Source organism: Rhinichthys klamathensis, unplaced genomic scaffold (assembly GCF_029890125.1).
Source record: "Rhinichthys klamathensis goyatoka isolate OS25496 unplaced genomic scaffold, OSU_Roscu_1.1 h1tg000433l_1, whole genome shotgun sequence".
NCBI classification, from domain to species: domain Eukaryota; kingdom Metazoa; phylum Chordata; class Actinopteri; order Cypriniformes; family Leuciscidae; genus Rhinichthys; species Rhinichthys klamathensis.
In genome coordinates, this window is record NW_026606929.1 from 169,800 (window position 1) to 191,980 (window position 22,181).

The following is a 22,181-nucleotide window of genomic DNA, read 5'->3' on the forward strand; positions in this document are numbered from 1 at the left end:
CCGAATCAAAAATAGTAGTACAATTAAAAAAAAAGTATGATTTTTTTATTATTTATAATTCATAAAAAACATTTAATTCTAGCTCACAATTCTTATATTATAAACAATCATGTACATTTGCTTAATATAGCACCACTTAAGAGTGTACACTTGGATAGTGGGTGGGATTGGGAACCAATCTATTAAATTGGGGGTTTTTGTGAATCCAATATGATTCACTGCCTGGAATGCCAACAATGAATACTTTGAGACTCATTAAAATAGAATTCAAAGCACACAATGAGATTGTCTACAAGCTCCAAATTGGCAGTTCTAACCCCTAACACAATGTTATGTAATTGTGTTGCATGTTTTATTATGAATCTTACATGCATGCAATTTTTTGTAACTTATTTAAAACTGCATAAACGTAAATGTTCTACCAAAAAAGAAATCAAGACACAATACATTTTTTAAAAAGCGTGTATTTAAAAAAAAAAACATCCCCAGATACAAATAAATGCACGTGTATATGTATAAAGGCAACTATGCGTGTACAATAACATAAAAGGGAAAAAAAAAACAGCATAAAAATCTATAGTAAATTCAGTATAAAGTTTTATCAAGATTACCAGGAGGGACTCAAACATGCCCTGAGTATTAGCTCATATTTAGGCATTTAACCCATAACCACTTACACAACACATCAACGGTTATTTCAAGGTAAATCTGACTGGCCAGTTATGAGTTTTTATCTTTGCCATATTACTTAAAACAACAAATAACAGGAGTAAATCAAGAAGTAGTTCAAATGGCAGTATATGGTTGCACAAAATCTTCAGACCATAATCAAAGATGGTGTATTCTTTCATACATTAAGATGAAAAAAATATGAACTTAATAAAAAGGATTCCAAATACAAAATACAGTGTTGCTTTTTTGTTATTTTTATTACAGATTTTGGCTTGTAACCAGTGCTGCTCATTTCATCTATTATTCATACTCTTTTCTTAGAAAAAGCTGGTTACAAAATACAACAGGTTACAAAATACTGGTATAACGAAATTTGGCCATCTAGTAATTCAGAGACAAACTCCTTTACAACCTAACCAGATTGCAGAAACTACGAGTTAGCAGGCAAGTGACCTGCACTGGCCCACAACAGGAAAAAAAATCCTACACATAGTTAAGCCTCATTGCTTGACATTCATTTAGCAGGTCTGCAAAATGATGGGCCAGTATTGCTTCTCTAGTGCTGATAGAGCACAACACACCCTACAGTACCCAGCTGATACTAGCCTTACTCATACAGAACTTTTCTGGATCAGCTGACTTACACATGTCCCCGTGGAGTAAACAAGATGAAATATGACATACAGGACTGAGGGATCACATGGGTCTGCAATTCAACAAATGCTCCATCTATGACAAGCTGTTTTGGTCAAATAAAGGCTTAACAAAGGCAGGAAAAACCCAAAACTCTCCCTTTCTTTTTCTTTCAGCATCCCGCCATCTTAATCAGAATCGCTTTTTTCATCCTTTACCATCAGTTTTTTCCCTCTTTTGGGCTCAGGTGTTTGGCCATCTTTTTCTTTCTTGGTTTTGGACAAGCTGAATTCAAAATTAAAAGAATGTTATGGATGTATAAGTGTTGAATGAGTTCTCTGTTGACAGTCATTGTGTAAATGCTGTAAAAGTAGATTACAAGACAGAAAAAGATGCAGTTGTGAAATAACACTTACATTTTCTGCCGATACTTGTCTACGTCACATGGAGGCACGACGTCGGTGAGTTCCAACCCATCGTTAATCTTTTTTAACATTTCGAATCTCTCCTTACCCCGCACCTGTGTGAAGAGGTCATGCATGCAAATAAACCACAACGGTTTTGTTAAAAGTCTTATCCTACAATATTTGTAATACACAATGCCAAGTTTTAAGTATAAGCTGGATTAGTGCAAACTAGGTAAGGCATGGCAAGTTTATTTATAAAGCACATTTAAAACAGTGATAATTCAAAGTGCTTTACATAAATATTTTTTTATTTTAATTTGGAATAAAAAAAGAAGCTAAAAATAAAGAAAGAAAAGAGTCTAGAGAAGAGAGAATTTATATAACTATATATATATATAAAATAATCATAGTCAGTGCCTTAAGCAAAGCACATTTTAAATAAAACTTAATGTAACACCTACTCTAAGTGGGTGATTATAGCTTAATGTTAATCGCACCAGTCACTTTTTGTGACTGCAACCTATAAAAAAAAAAACTTTATTGTAAGCTTTTTGTTAGTGAATAACACAGACTTTTGAGATGAAGTCAAAATAAACATTTGGTTAATTCCAGGGTATATGCAGACAATTCCAAATGTAAGACTTTTAAAGACCTTTTAAGATCTGCACAAATTAAATTAATACCGTAAATGTTAATGTCAGAAAAAAAAACATACAACCTCATAAATCATATATCTCAGATTCTGCAGGCTGCAGTACAGGACTTAATACTGCTTAACAGCAAAACAGGTTTAAAATACTCAAGACAAGTTTTATTCAATATATACATATTGGATTGTGTACTAATATAACAATACATACAAATTAGAAGTCAACCAATACTGTAACAGGGTTCCTGCACACTTTTGAAAGTCAAATTTAAGGCTTTTTAAAACCTTTTTAAGACCTTAAGAAATCAAAATTAATACCGTACATTAGGGCTCTGCAGTATTGACAAATATATCTTGATATTTTCAACGTTTTGTTGATAATAATTAGATGATATTTTACTGATTGTGTTTTTGTGCTGGTGCCTTGCTGACTCACGAAGATATTCATATTTTTCATATTCTATGCAGTGGTCGGTTCACAGCAGTGACAGAAATTAATATTTTGATTAAGGGGCAATATTTGCCACCTTAAATTGATTTTTTCAGGGGCATTTTCACCTATATATGGACATTTTTTCTAAACTTATTTATTAGTTATGCATCACCTTTAAAGTCCCTGTAAAGTCAAAATTAAGTATGTGTTTTGAGTTTGTCACACCACAGAAAAATGTGTTATTAGTCACCCAGCCAAATTTGAATGATAAAAAAAACCAGCAAGTACATAAAATAAGCTATCAAAATCTTGAAAAAATGAGCAGTAATCTCTGCTCTCAAACGCTGGGGGCGTGTCCACTGGCTGCGCTGAAACCACGCCCACTCGCGGGAAAGCTGCCGTCGTCGACTCGCCTCACTCAACTCTACAGCCGGAATGGATGCTCGCACGGTGGGCACGCACTGCCGAATGGCACCAGTTGTCGGCGCGACGGGAGGATGAAGGCTGTGGCGGGAGTGTCTGTTCGGCCCCATTCACCAGTAACAGCGGATTATCAGTGAATCCCAGACAGTTATCTCCGACGAAAGTTTATAAAACTATCCAGTTTAAAATGATCACTTACAGAGGTGGGTTTTGGCGGTGATCCTCAGCTCTCCATCAAGGTGGCTCTTCACAAAATTAATCCACTTCTTCTTGATGTAATCGTTTTTCGGAAATTTAAACAAGGACACCGATCTGTTTTGTACGTGATCCGGTGATCGCATCCAGGTAGTACGCATTTCCGTGACGAAGGCATAGCTAGTAGCTAGCAATCTGTAGGCTGTGTTACTAATAATAGTACTGACAGTAACTCGCGATTGAGCGGCAAACTAATGTGAATGTGCTCTATAATATTGTTAGGAACGGCCAGCCTCAGTGGCCTCAGAGCGTCATCAAGTAGGGGCGTGTCCAGGAGCTCAAGGGCTCCAGTGCGTCATCGAGCCCTGTTTTAGCCCCGCCCAGAAAATCCGTAAAATATCAATGGTGAAAAACTGTTTAACGATCTAACTCCACAATTCAGTACTTCACAGTTCACAGTCTTTGTAATATGTTTTAGCAATACATTTCTAACATTTATAATGTGTTTAGAATTTTTTTTTGAAATTGCCTTTACAGGGACTTTAATGTCAAATACTATCATTCAAATTAAATTATACAGTAATTATACAATAATACTTAATTATATAATAATCATACAGTACCACTGTTACCAGTCAAATTAAATCATTCAATCAAAATCCATCTTTGCAGTGCAGAGGTGACAGAAGCAGCATCAGAAGTGGCATTAATATATTTACACTCCATTTACAACTGCATAAATAAAGCTATGAGATATATATTTTTAAATCAATATTCAATATTTAAATATGAAATGATTTCTAATTTTAACATTTTATTTAAAGGGTACTTTAAATATGAAACCGCAGCGGCAAATCACTGTCTTAATAAGTGAGTTGAGGGAGTCGATTCGTTCAAACGGCTGATTCATTCGGGAAAGCAGCAAGTGATTCGTTCAAAACGCGGATTTCAGTCAAGAAATCATCGCTGTCGGTTGCATTGAGACTCTGCTACGGTTTCATTTTGAAATTATAGTCGGCGAAATAAAGGGAAAACAAACAATATTAACAATATTGTGTCTAAAAAGTAGTTTCAATGTTAACTTATTGTTAATTTAACAGTTGTATAACAAATATCACACTTGGAATCGTGCACGGGAAAAACGGCACTCTTTCTGAGGTGATATTCTGATATAAGAACATAATATGATATAAATATAAGACAAAAATTAATTTGGGGACATAACAGTTACACTGCACACATCACGCAGTGAAAGCACGAGACAAATGCGATGTCAGCTCGCAGTGCCTCGTACATTGTTAAAACAATGATTACAATATCATAATAGACAATACACATCGCACACCATACGCACATAAAGAATGAACTTACAACTGAACTGACATTTACGACCTTTCTTCTCTTTCTCTCCTCTCGCGTGCAGGAGACAGTTATGCTGCCGCGACTCGCGAGTGACGCGAAATGTCACGTGAACTAGCAAATCCACAAAGATAGAATAAAAAAATAATAATACGTACGCTAATTAGATAGTTTTAATTTGGAAAGCTTTTAGATATGTCTAAGTGTCATCTAAAATTTAAGACCTTTCATAAGTAAAAATAAGACTTTATAAGACTTTTTATGGTTTTAAAAATCTAATTTAAGACTTTTTAAGACTTTTTAAGGATCCGCGTGAACCCTGTGTAAAATCTATATACTGAATGCGTTAAATAATGTTCTTAGTCTTTCCTTTCTGTGACCCAAAGGGTGGTCCCAAAGAGAAGCTACAAGAGTTTACATTGAATTAAATGGCAGATACAGTTTATTGTGTAAAAACACTAAAACCAGAAAGAAAGAAAGAAAGAAAGAAAGAAAGAAAGAAAGAAAGGAAGAAAGAAAGGTTAATTCAATCAATCAATGCCTTTTAAAATGTAATAATCAGTAATCACAAGAGACCACATTTCGATTCCTGTTTTTCCAGTTGTAAATTTAAAACCTCTTAAACTGATAATTAAGAATTGTGCTATACCATTTAAGATATTTAAACCTTTCTTATGACCTTAAATTTGATAAAACTGAATTTAAAGGCACAGTATGCAAGTTTCAGCGCTAGAGATCGCTTACTCAAAACAATAATGCGCAACTTGATGACGGAGAGAAATGATCGTGGAATCATGAGAGTTGTCGTCTTGACCTCCACAGCCGATGGAAAGTAATCCGACGGGACTCAGGCAGAAATCATGTTCATGGATGAGCTAAAAAACATTTTACGTTTTTATTATGCTTAAATGCCGCAGTCGGCTGCTGCCGCTCCTTTTGTTTTGTTTATTTATTATGATTAAAATTAAGTAACGTTCGCCTCCTTGTTCCCAGAACTTGAACTTTGTTAGTTACGTTTGATCACGTAAAATCACATTATCTTATTTCATTCTGATGAAACAGCCACAAGTGATGAATTACTACTCATACAGGTCACTTTATTTGACAAACTAAAATTGTGGGGTAACGCAGCACTGTTTTACTTCATCAAAACAATCATACTAAAAATACATTTGAGTGTTGAAAATTATGTTATTGTTTCTCTGCTATGTTAGCCACTTGACAAAATAATGTTGTCTGATTTACTTTTTGGGTACAAACATGTTACTCGCAGTAAATAAAGAAAACTAGATTTAAATAAGACTAAACGTGTATAGCTATACTGGCCTGTAACAATCGGCAGTTACAAGAGTAAAATTGGGGTCAGATTAAACTGTGTGAGGTTGAGAGGCAAAAGACCGTAACTCGCTAGAGTGTGGAACCGAGAAAAATTACTTTAAAGATTTTTAGTTGTTCTGCCAAACTAATTATAGGTAGGACACTGGAAATCTGGCAATTAGATGTTTTAGTAATGAAAATGATCTACATATTCGACCCAGGGACTGGTTTATAGCGGTGGTGGACGTGAAAGACACATACACTTTCACATTCAGATAGCCCCTCATCACAGGCACATCCTGAGATTCGCATTCGAAGGTGCTCCTCGTATGTTCACGAAAAGTATGAACACAGTGCTTTCCCCTTTGAGACTCAGTGGGGAGCACGTTCTGGACTACCTAGACAACTGATGCATTTATAGCACAACCTTCTGTGTTCTGCGACTTTTCAGTATGCGGGGGTTTCTGTCTGCCATATTATTGTGCTGGTGCACTTTGCTCATCCCGCGGATTTATTCCAGACGCTGTGATTGTCTGTATAACCTGCTTGTAACAGCTGGTCTGATGTTGTATGCACCAGTACACTTGTTGCTGCATTATGTTGTATGCACCAATACACTTGTTGCTTCATTATTATCACTCCCTGTGACATGTTAGTCCAGCGTTGGCTCGACCATGTTCAGGGCGGTGCTGAAGGCGCCGGCGCAGTTTTGGTACTCGTGAGGCGTGCCGTTAGTTCTTTGTTGTAATCACCTGCTAGGCATGAGTAACATTTTTCTGTCAACTCTGCATATATCCTTCACGATCGATATCGCACGTTTGTTGATTTTATTTATTTTATTTAAAAGGGACAATGCATATGAATGAACATAGTTTTTAGCAATGTACATATGCCAAAATTAGCCCCCAGGCTATTTTACATTTGTAGTCCCATGTGAGGTCATCAAACATTACCCAATAACACAGCTAAACATTTAATTTAAACATGAATCGACATTTAAAAAAAAAAAAAAAAAAAAAAAAAAAAAAAAAACGATTAACAACAACCTATACGAAATGACACAGATTGGTAAACAGGGCATCTACTATGGCATAATCATACATGACGGGCACATACAAAATACACATACATAGTAAAGTGCTACTTAAAGTGCATTAAGTGCTATATCAAATTCTTCAAGTGCTATTAGATGCTGCAAAATGCTAGATCTAGTTTGGTATACATACATACATACACTTATAAAGTAATACAATGAACCGTATCTATTTATCTAAATTAAAACAATTATCATTAGTGGGCACATATTTGATTTGTTTTAAGCCATTCTTTAAGTTGATTTTTAAAACAGGGGAAGGTCGGGCTTTCTCTCACAGCAACCGGTAATTTGTTCCAGATCTCTGTCCCCTTAATTGATAGTACATATTGTCCGAAAGCTGTACGTCTGTGAGGCACCACGCAATCACCTCTCGTGCAGGCCCTGGTTACACTTCTGCCTCCATCCGTAGTTTTCACTTTAATGTAGTCACTTAGTGGGGTTGGGGCTAGACCATGTAAGGTCTTATATATAGCACAGGCGTATTTGAGCTTTAAGAAATTTGCAAAGCTTAGTAGGTTATATTTTTGTAAAATTAAGCAGTGATGATATGAGAGTGGTTTCCGGTCTAAAATTTTTAGGGCTTGTTTGAAAAGTGACTCCGTTTTTTTGAGTATTGTGGCGTTTGTAAGTGACCAGTTTGTAAAACCATATTCCAGATGAGAAAGGATCATACAGTGAAGAAACATTCTGGCCGCTTTATATGACAGGGATGGTCTAATGAATCTAAAGTTAGCAAGATTAAATTTAACGGTTTTTGACAAGCTTTTTATATGATTTTTAAAAGACAGTGTTGGATCTAGTACAATGCCAAGGTATTTAAATTCGTTTACTAACTGTAGTTCTTCTTGGTTTAAAAATATATTTGAGCGAGTTACTTCAATGAGCCGCTTTGAGAATATCATACAGACAGTTTTTTTAGGGTTCAGTAGTAAACATGATTCAATGAGCCACTCCTGTACACGGCTCAATGCATATGTAAGTGACTGAGAGGCTTCTTGAATAGTTTTTGCTTGTGTAAAAATTACTGCGTCATCTGCATACATTAAAATATTGATATTTTGGCATACAGTAGGCAGGTCGTTAATGTATAAAGAAAAAAGAAGAGGGGCAAGTATGGAGCCTTGTGGAACCCCTACTGGACATTCTAAATACGGAGATTTAAAGTTGTCAATAGAGACACAGTGTATTCTATTGGCCAGGTACGAATTCATCCAGCTGATGGCTTGTTCAGAGAAATTGAAATGAGTTAATCTAGATAGGAGCATCTGATGATTTACAGAATCGAATGCCCTTTTCATATCTAGAAAAACAGCACCAACAACAGGATGAGTATCTAATGAATGTTTGACCTTTTCCATAAAAACATTAACAGCTGTTTCAGTTGAATGATGAGCACGAAAACCAAACTGCATTGGATGCAGAGGGGAGCCGCATATATTTAGATGTTTTATTAATTGTTTTGCTATCCATTTTTCAATAATTTTTGATATAACTGGCAGGATACTAATTGGTCTATAATTATTTATATCTAATCTACTCCCTGATTTAAAAATTGGTGAGATTGTGGCCATCTTCCAGTCTGGAGGAACAGCAGATTGTTTGATTGATAAATTAATCATATGCGTAATAGGGCATACTAACGACTCCTTATGTAGTTTAAAAAAATGAGTGTCCAATCCAAACTGATCCTTGGCTTTGGAATTATTTAACTCATCAATGATGGATGACACATCTGGTTCCGTGATTTCTTTTATCCTAAATATAGGTTGTGAGTGGTTTACAGGAGAAGAGACACATTTAGGTGTAATGAATAATTGAGATATTTCTTGGACAGAATTTTTAAAAAATGAATTAAACTCAGACGCTAGAGTGAGTGGATCTTTCACCACTACATTATTAATTTTAAGTTCAGTTAATTTATCTTGTTTATTCTTTTTGCCAGTTAGTTTATTAATGCTAAACTGGCAAACCTGATGGAGCGGGTTCAGGCCATACTAAATGTGCAGGACCGCTTTTGGACAGGACAAAGCTCTGAGGACATCAGAAGTTACAGGGACTGATGGCAGCTGTACACAGTACACAGGCTACACCGTAATTTCAATTTTAATGGACAGTAAAACAAAGGTAGAACACCATACAATCTGATAGGTAACATTATTTGACAGAACACCAGCACAGTAACTTCATATTGACGCGCGGCTAAACAAAGGCAGAGTGCCGTAACTCAATTTGAGCGTTCCAAAACAAAGCCAAAGAGCCGTAACTGGTGTTACGGTGTTCTGCCTTGGTTTCTCATGGGCTTTTGGAAGTTACTGATAAGACAACCCATTATTTTCTCAAAAAAAAAGAAAAAAAAGACTCAAGATACTTATCCACATGATAAAGGAGGTCTTAAATGTGCCAAAAATATAACTAACTCATTTTCGAACAAAGACGAAGTTACGGTCTTTTGCCTTTGCGCGGCAGTATATAACAATGATAAGTTTTCTCTTGATAAAGGTATCCAAAAAGCTGCTCACCTGTCTAATAAAACATAATATATTAAAGCGTCTTTGGTGTTTCCATGGTTTCTATGGAAGTAAAACCGGAAAAGGAGGGTAATGTGGATATGACGTCATTGATAGACGACGCAATGATACTGGTCATTACACACATACTTACTGTGCGTTCACACCAGACGCGAATAGCGCGTCAAATTTGCGCCTACCGCATCTAGTTATACGCTTGAACACTTTGAATCCATTCGCGCGTCAAGAGCGAAATTGACGCGAGTAAAAAACAAAAGTTTGAAGCGAAATTTACGCGCGTCGGAATCGAAACCCGTTGGCGGCCATCTTTTTTATGTTGATCGAGCATTCATCGAGAGAGTCACCGCTCTGTATTTGCTCTGGAGAGCAGAACGGCAGCTTAGGGGTCATCGTCGCCGTATTTGTGTCCACCAGACCCTTCTGAGGTGAACCCAGTTTGGCGAGTTTCACCATTTGCTCTCTCCAGGAGCTGCGCCTGGATGACGGCCGCTTTCAGCGGTACTTCCGCCTGTCCCGTGCCCAGTTTGATGACCTGTTGTCCTGCATCGGAGCGAGGATCACCCTTGCCCTCATCCACCTAATCTGTCATTTATTTTTGTTTTGATGATAAATGGAGCCACCCTCCAAAAGTGATTAACCTGTCCTGTGATTTTTTCTCTCTCACACAACACTGTCCAGACACGAACTTATGCACTATAGTATGTTGGTTGTCTTTACATTATAATAATATTTCATATAATCTAGATATGGACTAAATAGCATTCAATACAAAATGAATATGTCTCATATATTGAAATCAAGTTTTATGTGATAAAATATTTGCTTTGTTGTGCATTAGAACCACACCAGGCATTTAGTCATATTAAAAAATAATTTATTGAAGCATCCAGAAACTTCACCACGTGACAGCAGCAAGCAGCTAGGCTCCTGATTGGTTAACGCGGTGCGAATTGACGCCAAAGTTCAGATTTTTTCCACTCGGGAGGCAGACGCGAATTCGCTTCAAACGCGTGAATGCACAAAAAGCACTTAATAAAATCATTTGCGCGAACTTGACACACGAATGAGGCGTATTCGCGTCTACCGCACCGCGCTCTACGCCTCATTCGCGCCGCAGGAATTTTTTACGGGCGTAACGCGTCTTTGCATTGACTTAACATTGAAATCACTCGCGCCAGACACTCTATTCGCGTCTGGTGTGAACGCACCATTAGAGACATATGGGATAATGCAGGTACAAAAGTCAACAAAATATATAACACTGTTCTAATGTTTTGGGATATTTCAATACAAAAATTGTACATATTGTGCCTTTAAGACTTAAGGACCCACAGCGACCCTGAATGAACCGCTCAATAAAGCCTACAATAATCTCCATGAAAATCACAGAAGAATGATAAAAAAAAACAGAAAGTGTGTGATCACCTGCAGAGTATAGATTTCTTCATCACTGCTGGCGCTCAGCTTGGCCTTCTTACTGCCCTCAGGCCTGGATGTAGATGAAGAGGATTCTTTCATCAAACCTGCCAGATCAGATTTACATTACTATAACATTCTGAAGAAATATATACTTTTATTCAGCGGTCTAGGTGCAATCTGACTGAATTGCATTCGTATACACACGCAAACGTACTTCGTTTGGTGGTAGAGGGGGTCTTGCTCACGGTTTTGGACTCCTGGTCTTTCCTGAAGTTGCTCTCTTCAGTTTTCCTGTCTCTGCCTGGGCACGCACAGACACGCACCTCGAAGGATCTGCGGCCCAGCATCTGACCGCTGAAGGACAAGAGTAAAACAGATTTGATGATCCTTTGTGTTAGGGGTGGGCGATATTGCAAAAATATCTTATCACGTTTTTTTCCAGGAAAATGACGATTTTAATCACGATACTTTTTCATGTTGGTTTTACTATTTTGTAAATTATTTACTCTCTCAAGTTGTTTTAAACTCAAATAAGTTATTTTCAACAGAAGAAAGAAAAGTTTATTTTGAAAAATGTGGCTATCCAAACAGTTGCTGGTCCCCAGTGACTTCCATAGTATATTTTTTCCTACTATGGAAGTCAATGGAGACCAGCAAATGTTTGGATAGCCACATTCTTCAAAATATCTTCTTTTGTGTTCAGCACAAGAAATTAAAACAACATTAGAGTGAGTAAATAATGACAGAATTTTCATTTTTGGGTGAACTATTCCTTAAGCGGCAGCATGTTTACTATTAGGCGACATTTTAATCGTCCACTATCAAGTATCAACAAATCGTGATATCGCTCGGACACCCCTAGTTCACATAGGAATGCAATTCACTAAGAGAGGAATAGAACATGCACTACTTACTCCTGAGTCTCCAGAGTGACGATTGTGAGGATGGGCCGGCGGTTCATGCCACCCATGCAGCTACTATTGCACATGTAATTATACAGAATTGTGATGAACTCTGCTCCCAGCTGCAAAAAAACAAACAAAAAACATGACGTTATAAACTCACAGGTGTGTTGCGGCCAAACAATACATGTTGAATGAAAATGAAAATTGTCATCTACTTAACCTCATTGTTCATTGTAAATCTTGCCATCTAAAGACATTACAGATTCAAATATTGAGACTGACCTGAGGAGCTTCATAGGGCACCACTACACTGTGCCTGGAGGTGATGTCATCTTCCTTATAATGAGCACGCAAGTTTCCTTCCACTCGGATCAGGTGAGCAGGAGGAGCCAATCCTGAACAGAGAGTACACAGAGATTAATGGCTTTTAGTAGATCAGGTGAGAGAGCTTAAAGCTGGTATTTTCTTGTACAATAGTGTGAGAAAGATAACATCATACCATCAGTATCAAGTGTTCTCTCGTGGTGGGGGCAACGCCGGACCACCTCAGCCACATGTTCAGACTTTTTATAAATGGCTGTGGCTCTGAGCACCGACCCTTGGGGAGGGGCAACTTCCACCACCATCTGAACTGGACACGTTTTCGCCAACTGGCAAAAGAGCTTGTTCAGGTCTGGGGAGTACTGCAATCAGAAAAAAAGAAGAGATCATTATGAGATTCATATAAATTAAAGTTACACATTGGAAAAATATTAGTACATAGTAGTAATTAGTATTAGTAATCACACAAGTTAACAGAACATTCAGAACATTTGTTACAATTCATGAGAATGTTTATTGAAATTAGGAATGGGTTAAGATGGCAGACTAGCTGTCCAACTATTGACTACTAGTTGATTAGTTTGGCCGACTACTTTTTCTAGATCTTTTATCTTAGCAGTGGTGCATTAAAGTGAATGTTTCAAAGAGAGGATTTAATGGGCTGACAGTGTCCTTGCTAACAATAATTATCAGCACAGCAAAACCTTCGTTGGGATATTGCAACTCTAAATCTGTCCCTTTAATCCACCACCACTACAGTTGTGGCTAATTCACAGCCTTTAACAATAAACTTCAGTCTGACAGGCTGATTTTGAGAATATGTATGTCCTAATTGCTAATCAACACATTTAATATGCATTTGTGCTATGCCAGAAAAACTAAGTAAAAAATTAAATTGATCAAATTCAAGTCTATGTTTCAACTGACCAAAAGCCCCCCAAAATAGAAAGATTAGCAAGCATCAACAAAATACTCAAATGTCACAACAAAAGCTCACAGACCTTGAGAAAAAAACAACAACATCCAGACACAACTTAAATTGATAAATTTTAGATAAAAAATACATAATTTATCACATTTCCGTTTTTTTGGAATTTTATTTTCCTCTTACCCTTCCGATCATATGCTGTCTTGTAGTTTCTCACAGGATCTGAAACACACCAGTTTGACTATCTTTTCCTATAACAATAGGAATATATTCTACTCTCTGTCCTAAAACTGCACTATATAGGACACACTTCTCCCTCCAATGGTTAGGCTGGAAAATTTTGGATGCCAAACGTCCCTGCTCTGAGTCTTGTAGACTGCAGTTTCTGCTTTGGTAGAACCAGACACACCCCTCCCCCACTGCTCTATGATGACAAGTTCAGACATGTTCAATCTCTACAGATACCACTACTTACTAAAATAACATTGCTATATATATATATATATATATATAAAGAAAGAAAGAAAGAAAGAAAGAAAGGCACAAAGACAAAAAATATGAAATTAACAAGGAGATTTCACTCATATAGAACTAAATAAAATATAACTACTGTCAGATTCAATAATGTTAGATGACTAAACAAAGAGACTAAATAAGCTAGACATATGACTCATTACTAACATAAATGGAAGTGTACACTTATGAGAAGGTGAAAGAGCTTCTTTGACTGACGGCGAATGCGGTCATCTTATCTTTTGTCCAGCAGCCATCTTAGAGCAACACCTCTTTCTACAAACTGGATGCATGGTCACAAGAGTGTGTATTAAACTGTATTTTTTAAATGCACAGGCAAATGACCTAAGCTCTAGCTTGTTTCCTAGTCTGGCTTTCTAATAAACCTGACTTTGTACACTATGAATGTTCTTGGCACTTGAATTGGATGAATTGCTTATGTTCCTCTATTGTAAGTTTATTTGGATAAAAGCATCTGCAAAATGCATAAATGTAAGCCAACCACACATCCATTTTATATATATATATATATATATATATATATATATATATATATATATATATATATATATATATATATATATATATATATATATATATATATACACACATTTCTTGTAACTATATGCAGTTTTAATTTACATACTAGCCTTTATCAATTCACCAAATCGTAGGGTTGCACTACTACATACAAGCATATAGGCTAAATAGTCTTGCTGAAAGAGTAAGGACATGAAAGGTCTGAATTGAACCAAATAAAGTGCAAAAGAAGAAAGAGGAAAAAATATATGGTGGGGGGTGGGTGGCAGTGGGGCGGCACTTTTTTTTTTTTTTAACCCCAGCGCTACCGGAGAAGTTTTTGTTGCTCCACATGAGAACATGCCCATTCATGTCTTCAGACAATGGCATAAGAAATTGCCAAATTCAATTTCTTATTTGCCCACTCCAGATGTTAGATCGACAAGCCGAATGACTACAACAGCTATCTCTGAACTCAAGTGGCGAATACACAAAAGAGGGGAGGTCGGGATTGTTTTACCCAGGACAGGAATGAAGGTGATGAAGAATGAATGAAGTCTTGTGGTATCCTGGCAACATTCCGATTCAATGGTCACACCAGAAAGAACAATTTGAGTCTCTACCTCAGGTACATGTGCATCCGTGTTCACACTTAAGATACAATCTACTGCATACTAGTTACTTTACTATTATGTTGTCACTAAAAATTGTAGTGTAATCTATACAATATATATATATATATATATATAAATCACTAACATTTGTCACTGAACCCTACTTTATTTCAGATTAATCTAAACCCAAACAGAATATGAACAACTAATGGCAATCGGAAACTAACAGATTGATTTTTCATTTATTTAGGATGCTAGTGTATAGTGCATGCATAATGTGAGATTAGAGGAATTATATGGGTGAAAGTACACTAAAATGTCACATTGATTTTATGTAAGTTTAGTACAGTATGTGTGGATGTATGTGTGCGCATGTATTTTTAACTTACCGTGCAGGTGACAGACTTGGCTGTGCCTGATTGCGGGAACTGCAGTTTAAACCCATGGTCGCCAGGATAATCGGTGGCAACTGGGACAGTGGAGGTCGGTGGGGAGGTGGACGGCTGAGGCGGTTCAGTCAGCAAGTTAAAAAAACTTGGGTCGAACGAACTTGGAAGGTACTACGGACAAACACATAAGACAAAAGAGTTCAGCATTAAAAATCAGTTGTGAATATTAGAGTGTGTGCGTGTGTATAAGTGCCATTAAAAGAAAATAACCTCATCATTGATGTCCCAACAAGGGCCACCTTCTGGAGCTGAACTGAGACACAAATTGGGAGAAAGAGAGAGAGAGTTAGATTATCATTAAACTAAAAAAGCACACACACAACAGAGTACTGATTACCAATACAAGTTTAATGGATGCAAGCAAAAATAAACGCCAAAATTCCTTTAATGACCCACAAATTATGACAAAAAGCTGACATAATATTGCCTGCTCCCATATAAAACTGATGAAATGACCAGCACCAAGTCTCAGGAGTGTGATCCTTCCTTGCAAACTTACATGAGGTTCCGCTCCCAGAGGTCAGCAAACTCTTGACTCTCGGGATTTTCTGCCATGTCCTGTTTCAGATTCGCAAAACTACAGACAAAATAGAAAACTTTCAGTCCTCTGAACACTTGAGGCGAAATATTACGATAATACAACACCTCACGTTCGCTCTCAATTTAAAGACGCGATGTTGTCTCTGCGAAGAGCGTTACCGTCCAAAATCAAGTTTGTAATTCACCGCGAGGAGTTTGATCGAATGACAGCTTGGTATAAACGTTAATAGTAGCGATCGCCAAGTCGCGAAGATACCGCTTAGCTAAGTAAGTTAGCTAATTTGTTTCACAGGCTAATCGCACATTTGTAGATCTCGTTAAAGTAAAGCAAAACGTTTGTCTAGACATACAAGACACATTATTTAAAACAACAACAACAACAACAACATTAATTTATAAAAGTGAAGAGCGATTTTCCCATTTTTATCAGCTAACGTTAACCCACTCCGCGGTTAGCACTGACGTTTCAATAACGTTTAAAGCGCAGTCGGGCCTGTGAGTTTCCGCTTATGTTAATTCATTAGTTGTTGTATTCTAAAATTGTAAAGCTTATCACATCGACGGCAGCTCGTCAAAATAACACATTTTTAACACATTAAATAATTTTGTACTTCTAACCCCGAATTTAAAGCGGGAAAACATTTCCAAATCAAACAAACAAATGCATGTTCTTATGTTCCTAGGAATCAGCACAACTGTCTCTCTATTACCTTGCGACAATGTACTTTGCTGACCTCTTCTCCCAAAACGGTTATCTCGTTGCTCTTGCTGCGTTGATGTTTCGAGTGACTCACCCCAACGGCCAAAACAGCACAACAACAAAAAAATGGGTTTCTTGCAAACCCAAAGCAAAATCCACGCGTGGAGTTTGTGGGGATTCCCCGACAGGAGGAGTCTGTCTACGTCAGCGTCACCTGACTGACTACGGACTCACAACCATAAGTAAAAGCTCACAACGAATTAAACGAGAGAAAAAAATACAGCAGGAAATAAACGAGTTTAATAGACAACTCGACATTACGTATCCATTTTTTTCTTTTAAATAAAAAAAACATCTGCCATGTTTGCGAAAATCGATCATGTTATTTCAAAAGGCGTGGAATCTGCTCAATGAGGAAGTTGTTAGAAATGTCTTGTCCTTTATTTTTCTGCGTTGGGTCGCGCGAGCGAGCTTGACAGTACAAATATTTGATTTTATTTCTAAACTCTTTTACATATTATATTGGACATCATTTGGCATTGTATTGCGCAAAACTCACCTATCAATTTCTAGGCAAAGAAATAAGTTGTTAAGATTAAGATTGATAATACAGAGGGATCCGAGACACATGGTCATTCAATTTTATTAGGTTTGAAAACTCAAAGCGCGAATCTCCAGGACATGGCATGGCAGAAAAACATCTGAATCCATCTGACTGAGGTAGCTACTAATAAAAGTCACTTTTTTTTGCTTACATATAATGTTCTCTATGTCTGCAGAAATTTCACCAAAAACGAGCTTCAGAGGCCTACCAAAATAACTTCACCCACATCACAGCCACAGAATTTCTGTGATTCCTACCCGTGAGTTATAAAAATCATACATGAAACTCCTGACATGTCAGTTGAGTCCCCACATCACTTACATAATGGAAAAAAGGTCTTTCATGATTGAATCATCACTCAGAATGAAAGTGGTGTTATGATGAGTAACGTTTCAGAAATATTATTATTTATTGTCATACGTCACTCACACACACACATATATATATATATATATATATATACACACACATACATACAATATGTTTGCATTTATGAGGAAATGTTATGAGGAACAAATGATTGTAGCTTAGAGGCAGTTATTGGTCTACAACAGAAACTGATCAGCCAGTGGTGCTTCATAATAAAAGTCAACATTAACACCAGCCTCACATTTTGTGCTTTTATAACCTAGAGAAGAAATTAAACCATCAGAAAAAGTTAGCTTAGACGTGTCATTTAAAATGTATACTTATATTTCCATATGAAACAGGCTTCTGCGTCTCCACAGGGTTCTCAGCCACAATGCAAATTACTTTTAGAATGTATCAAAATAATCAAATATTTTTGACACAAAACCAATAATTTTGATATTATGAGTCATTCATAATGAATGTGATTTATTTTTTAAATATTTGTGTGATTGGTATTGAAATAAAAAAGTAGTAGAAACAAAAGTAGAATCCCACACTTACTGTATATGTTGTATTGCATAGTCAACATGACTATGTTCAGTGTTAAAAATCTTATATTTCTTGGGCAATATTGTGTTTTAGACCAGAGACAATTTACTTTGCTTTTGTAATACAGGTCCTTCTCAAAAAATGAGCATATTGTGATAAAGTTAATTATTTTCCATAATGTAATGATAAAAATTAAACTTTCATATATTTTAGATTCATTGCACACCAACTGAAATTTTTCAGGTCTTTTATTGTTTTAATACTGATGATTTTGGCATACAGCTCATGAAAACCCAAAATTCCTATCTCAAAAAATTAGCATATCATGAAAAGGGTCTCTAAACGAGCTATTAACCTAATCATCTGAATCAACTAATTAACTCTAAACACCTGCAAAAGATTCCTGAGGCTTTTAAAAACTCCCAGCCTGTTTCATTAGTCAAAACCGCAATCATGGGTAAGACTGCTGTCCAGAAGGCCATCATTGACACCCTCAAGCAAGACGGTAAGACACAGAAAGAAATTTCTGAACAAATAGTCTGTTCCCAGAGTGCTGTATCAAGGCACCTCAGTGGGAAGTCTGTGGGAAGAAAAAAGTGTGGCAAAAAACGCTGCACAACGAGAAGAGGTGACCGGACCCTGAGGAAGATTGTGGAGAAGGACCGATTCCAGACCTTGGGGGACCTGCGGAAGCAGTGGACTGAGTCTGGAGTAGAAACATCCAGAGCCACCGTGCACAGGCGTGTGCAGGAAATGGGCTACAGGTGCCGCATTCCCCAGGTCAAGCCACTTTTGAACCAGAAACAGCGGCAGAAGTGCCTGACCTGGGCTACAGAGAAGCAGCACTGGACTGTTGCTCAGTTTTGCATGTCATTCGGAAATCAAGGTGCCAGAGTCTGGAGGAAGACTGGGGAGAAGGAAATGCCAAAATGCCTGAAGTCCAGTGTCAAGTACCCACAGTCAGTGATGGTCTGGGGTGCCATGTCAGCTGCTGGTGTTGGTCCACTGTGTTTTATCAAGGGCGGTGTTGGTCCACTGTGTTTTATCAAGGGCAGGGTCAATGCAGCAAGCTATCAGGAGATTTTGGAGCACTTCATGCTTCCATCTGCTGAAAAGCTTTATGGAGATGATTTCATTTTTCAGCACGACCTGGCACCTGCTCACAGTGCCAAAACCACTGGTAAATGGTTTACTGACCATGGTATTACTGTGCTCAATTGGCCTGCCAACTCTCCTGACCTGAACCCCATAGAGAATCTGTGGGATATTGTGAAGAGAAAGTTGAGAGACGCAAGACCCAACACTCTGGATGAGCTTAAGGCCGCTATCGAAGCATCCTGGGCCTCCATAACACCTCAGCAGTGCCACAGGCTGATTGCCTCCATGCCACGCCGCATTGAAGCAGTCATTTCTGCAAAAGGATTTCCCGACCAAGTATTGAGTGCATAACTGAACATAATTATTTGAAGGTTGATTTTTTTTTTTTTTTTATTAAAAACACTTATTTTATTGGTCGGATGAAATATGCTAATTTTTTTAGATAGGAATTTTGGGTTTTCATGAGCTGTATGCCAAAATCATCAGTATTAAAACAATAAAAGACCTGAAATATTTCAGTTGGTGTGCAATGAATCTAAAATACATGAAAGTTTAATTTTTATCATTACATTATGGAAAATAATGAACTTTATCACAATATGCTAATTTTTTGAGAAGGACCTGTAGACCCATTACAGTAAAAAGGGATAATGAAACCTACAAACTAATTGTTTTTATTTGCTAATATATATATTTTTTTATTTAAATTATGAGCAATTCTTTATTATAAATACAAACTTTGCTTTTACATCACTTAGAAGATTTTTCAAACAGTTTTTACACATCTTCTTGTGCTGTAATTCATTTTTCTCCAAAAGGCCAAATTACAATGATCAATATTATTCACCTATTGTGGATAAACGCAAAAAAGAAATCATTAAAAGTATTGCCTTTTTCAAATAACTCAGAGAAGCGGAAGCTTAATGTTGTGCACGTGTGTTTGAAGGAACATTCTAGCACAGCTCTAAAAGCCACAGCTAGAAATCGCCTGATTTTGATGTCTCGAAATTTCTCCTTGTTAAAAGGAAAAATCGTATAATTATACAAAATTCACAACTTTGATGTTGTGTTCAAAATATTTAGTTTATTACCGTATGAGTGTCTTTCAATAAAGCAAATATAAAATTACCAGGAGGATACATTTTTGCTCAAACATGTGGTCACCTCTCTTACATTTTTGTCATCTCAATAGGCCATTTGCACTTTTTATAGACAAAAGACACTCTTTATAGATAAAAGACACTCAAGAAATATCATTGTGGAGAAAAGGAATAATTCTTTGTGTGAATATGTTGTGAGATGTTATTTCTAGCATATAGTCATTAATAGCATTGACTACGTTTTTTTCCACAGTATATGAAAAAAATAATTGTAGCTCATCAGTATTATTATTGTAAAGCATTCGATTTGCCAAACACGTCAGTATTAAACATATAAATCCAAAATTCAAATTCATAATTTTCATTTAAGGTTACAACAAATGATAAACCCCACGTCACATTAACATTTCCTCATTTTCTCTCCAAAAGTGTAATTCTGACACGCAGTTAACATGATAGCATAACATTTACCAATGAAAATCCTAAATGACTGAAAAAAAGAAACCTCATATTCTCATAATAATATGTTTAAATCGAAAGGAGACTAGAGGAAATATAAAAAACACTGCATATCTTCTGCATACTCTTAAAATGGCTGATGCATCACTGGATTACAGTCATTTTCCAAAATGCATATAAAATCATAAATGTATAACAAGTTGATATAAGTAATTGCTCAAAATCATATTTCGAAGATAATGCTGAGATTTAACTTCGCATTTACTCTCTCATATCATAGTTCCTATCAAGCACATGTCACTTAGCATTTAGCAACCAGGCACCTCTGCCCAAACCGAGGAGAATAATATTAAAAACAGGACGAAATGTATCCGAAATAGCATAAATACATTTAAAAGTGAACAATATTACAGTAGATTTGCTGATATATAAACAACTTTATGCAGAGCTTCTACAGGTCAGCTACCTTTTCACCCACCTGTTGTCAAAGTTTGGAGCTTCAGTCCTAGAACTCGGAATAAAATTCTCAAATCCCGAATATGAAGTCGAAGGATATGTAGGTTCCATCTCGCAAATTAATCACCGCTTAACGGAGCGTGAATATTGTTAATATTGATCAGTTTGAGCCAGAATGGCGGCTACATTAGTTTATGCAGTGAACTTGTCAAATAAGAAGCAAAAACGTCATGAAGGGGGGTCAAGGAACAACCAATAGTTTTTCGTACGCCTTTTTAAATATATGGATAGACCACATACCCTCGAGAATATGCGGGAATGTATTTTGACCCTATAGCATAAGTGACTACAACATTTCCACAACTAAATTTCAAAACACTGTCAAAATACGACATTGAGTAAAATGTAAAGACAAACATATATGGACTCAGATACTGTCACTTACTTGATTTATAGGAAGACAGAACTCGAAGAAAAAAAACACAAACAAACCATAACCATCGGTACCCAGTGATGCAGTGTATACGTTCCTGCCAAGAGCTGAAGAGTCAGACCCATTCATTGGTTACCACTGCACTTTCATTTTGATGCATTTTACTTAAAAAAAAATTTTTTATCACAAGTAATACACCAAAAATACTTTCTTTTTCTTTCGGCATAATGTATTTTTCTTGTTTTTCGAACGAAGCCCCATCTTCATGAGTCATAAGAGGCTCTCTCTCTCTCTCCCTCCCTTCTGCTCTCACTCTCATACCGGCTCAAACTGCATTGTCAACTTCCGCCCTGCTGTCTCACCAGTGGCTGGCCTGCATACAAAACCTCCCAGCCATTTCAGTCTCTTATACAATGTGCCTTTAATTTCCATTCAAAAATGATGGTGGAGGTCAAATGTGCTCTTCTTGTACTGTCTTGTTTGTACACAGTTCTCACATTTTGCAGCTCGC

General features: G+C 36.8%; 1 protein-coding gene across 4 annotated transcripts; it reads right to left on the minus strand.

Annotated features, from left to right (window-relative positions):
- Positions 1–910: 910 nt before the first annotated feature.
- Positions 911–21,411, minus strand: tp53 (tumor protein p53). 4 transcript variants are annotated; one of them, XM_056235894.1, is made up of 11 exons: positions 21,260–21,411; positions 15,880–15,957; positions 15,591–15,633; positions 15,321–15,491; positions 12,536–12,719; positions 12,319–12,431; positions 12,046–12,155; positions 11,346–11,485; positions 11,138–11,235; positions 1,722–1,825; positions 911–1,590 (listed from the first exon to the last, which is right to left on the minus strand). In XM_056235894.1, exons 1-11 carry the CDS (start codon positions 21,346–21,348, stop codon positions 1,494–1,496), a joined length of 1,227 nt encoding a protein of 408 aa, XP_056091869.1. In that variant the 5' UTR covers positions 21,349–21,411; the 3' UTR covers positions 911–1,493. The 4 variants fall into 4 exon arrangements, with proteins under 4 accessions (XP_056091869.1, XP_056091871.1, XP_056091870.1 ...); XM_056235896.1 differs by lacking the exon at positions 21,260–21,411 and adding an exon at positions 16,631–16,821; XM_056235895.1 differs by lacking the exon at positions 15,880–15,957 and having other exon boundaries at positions 21,260–21,410.
- Between the last annotated feature and the right edge of the window lie 770 nt (positions 21,412–22,181).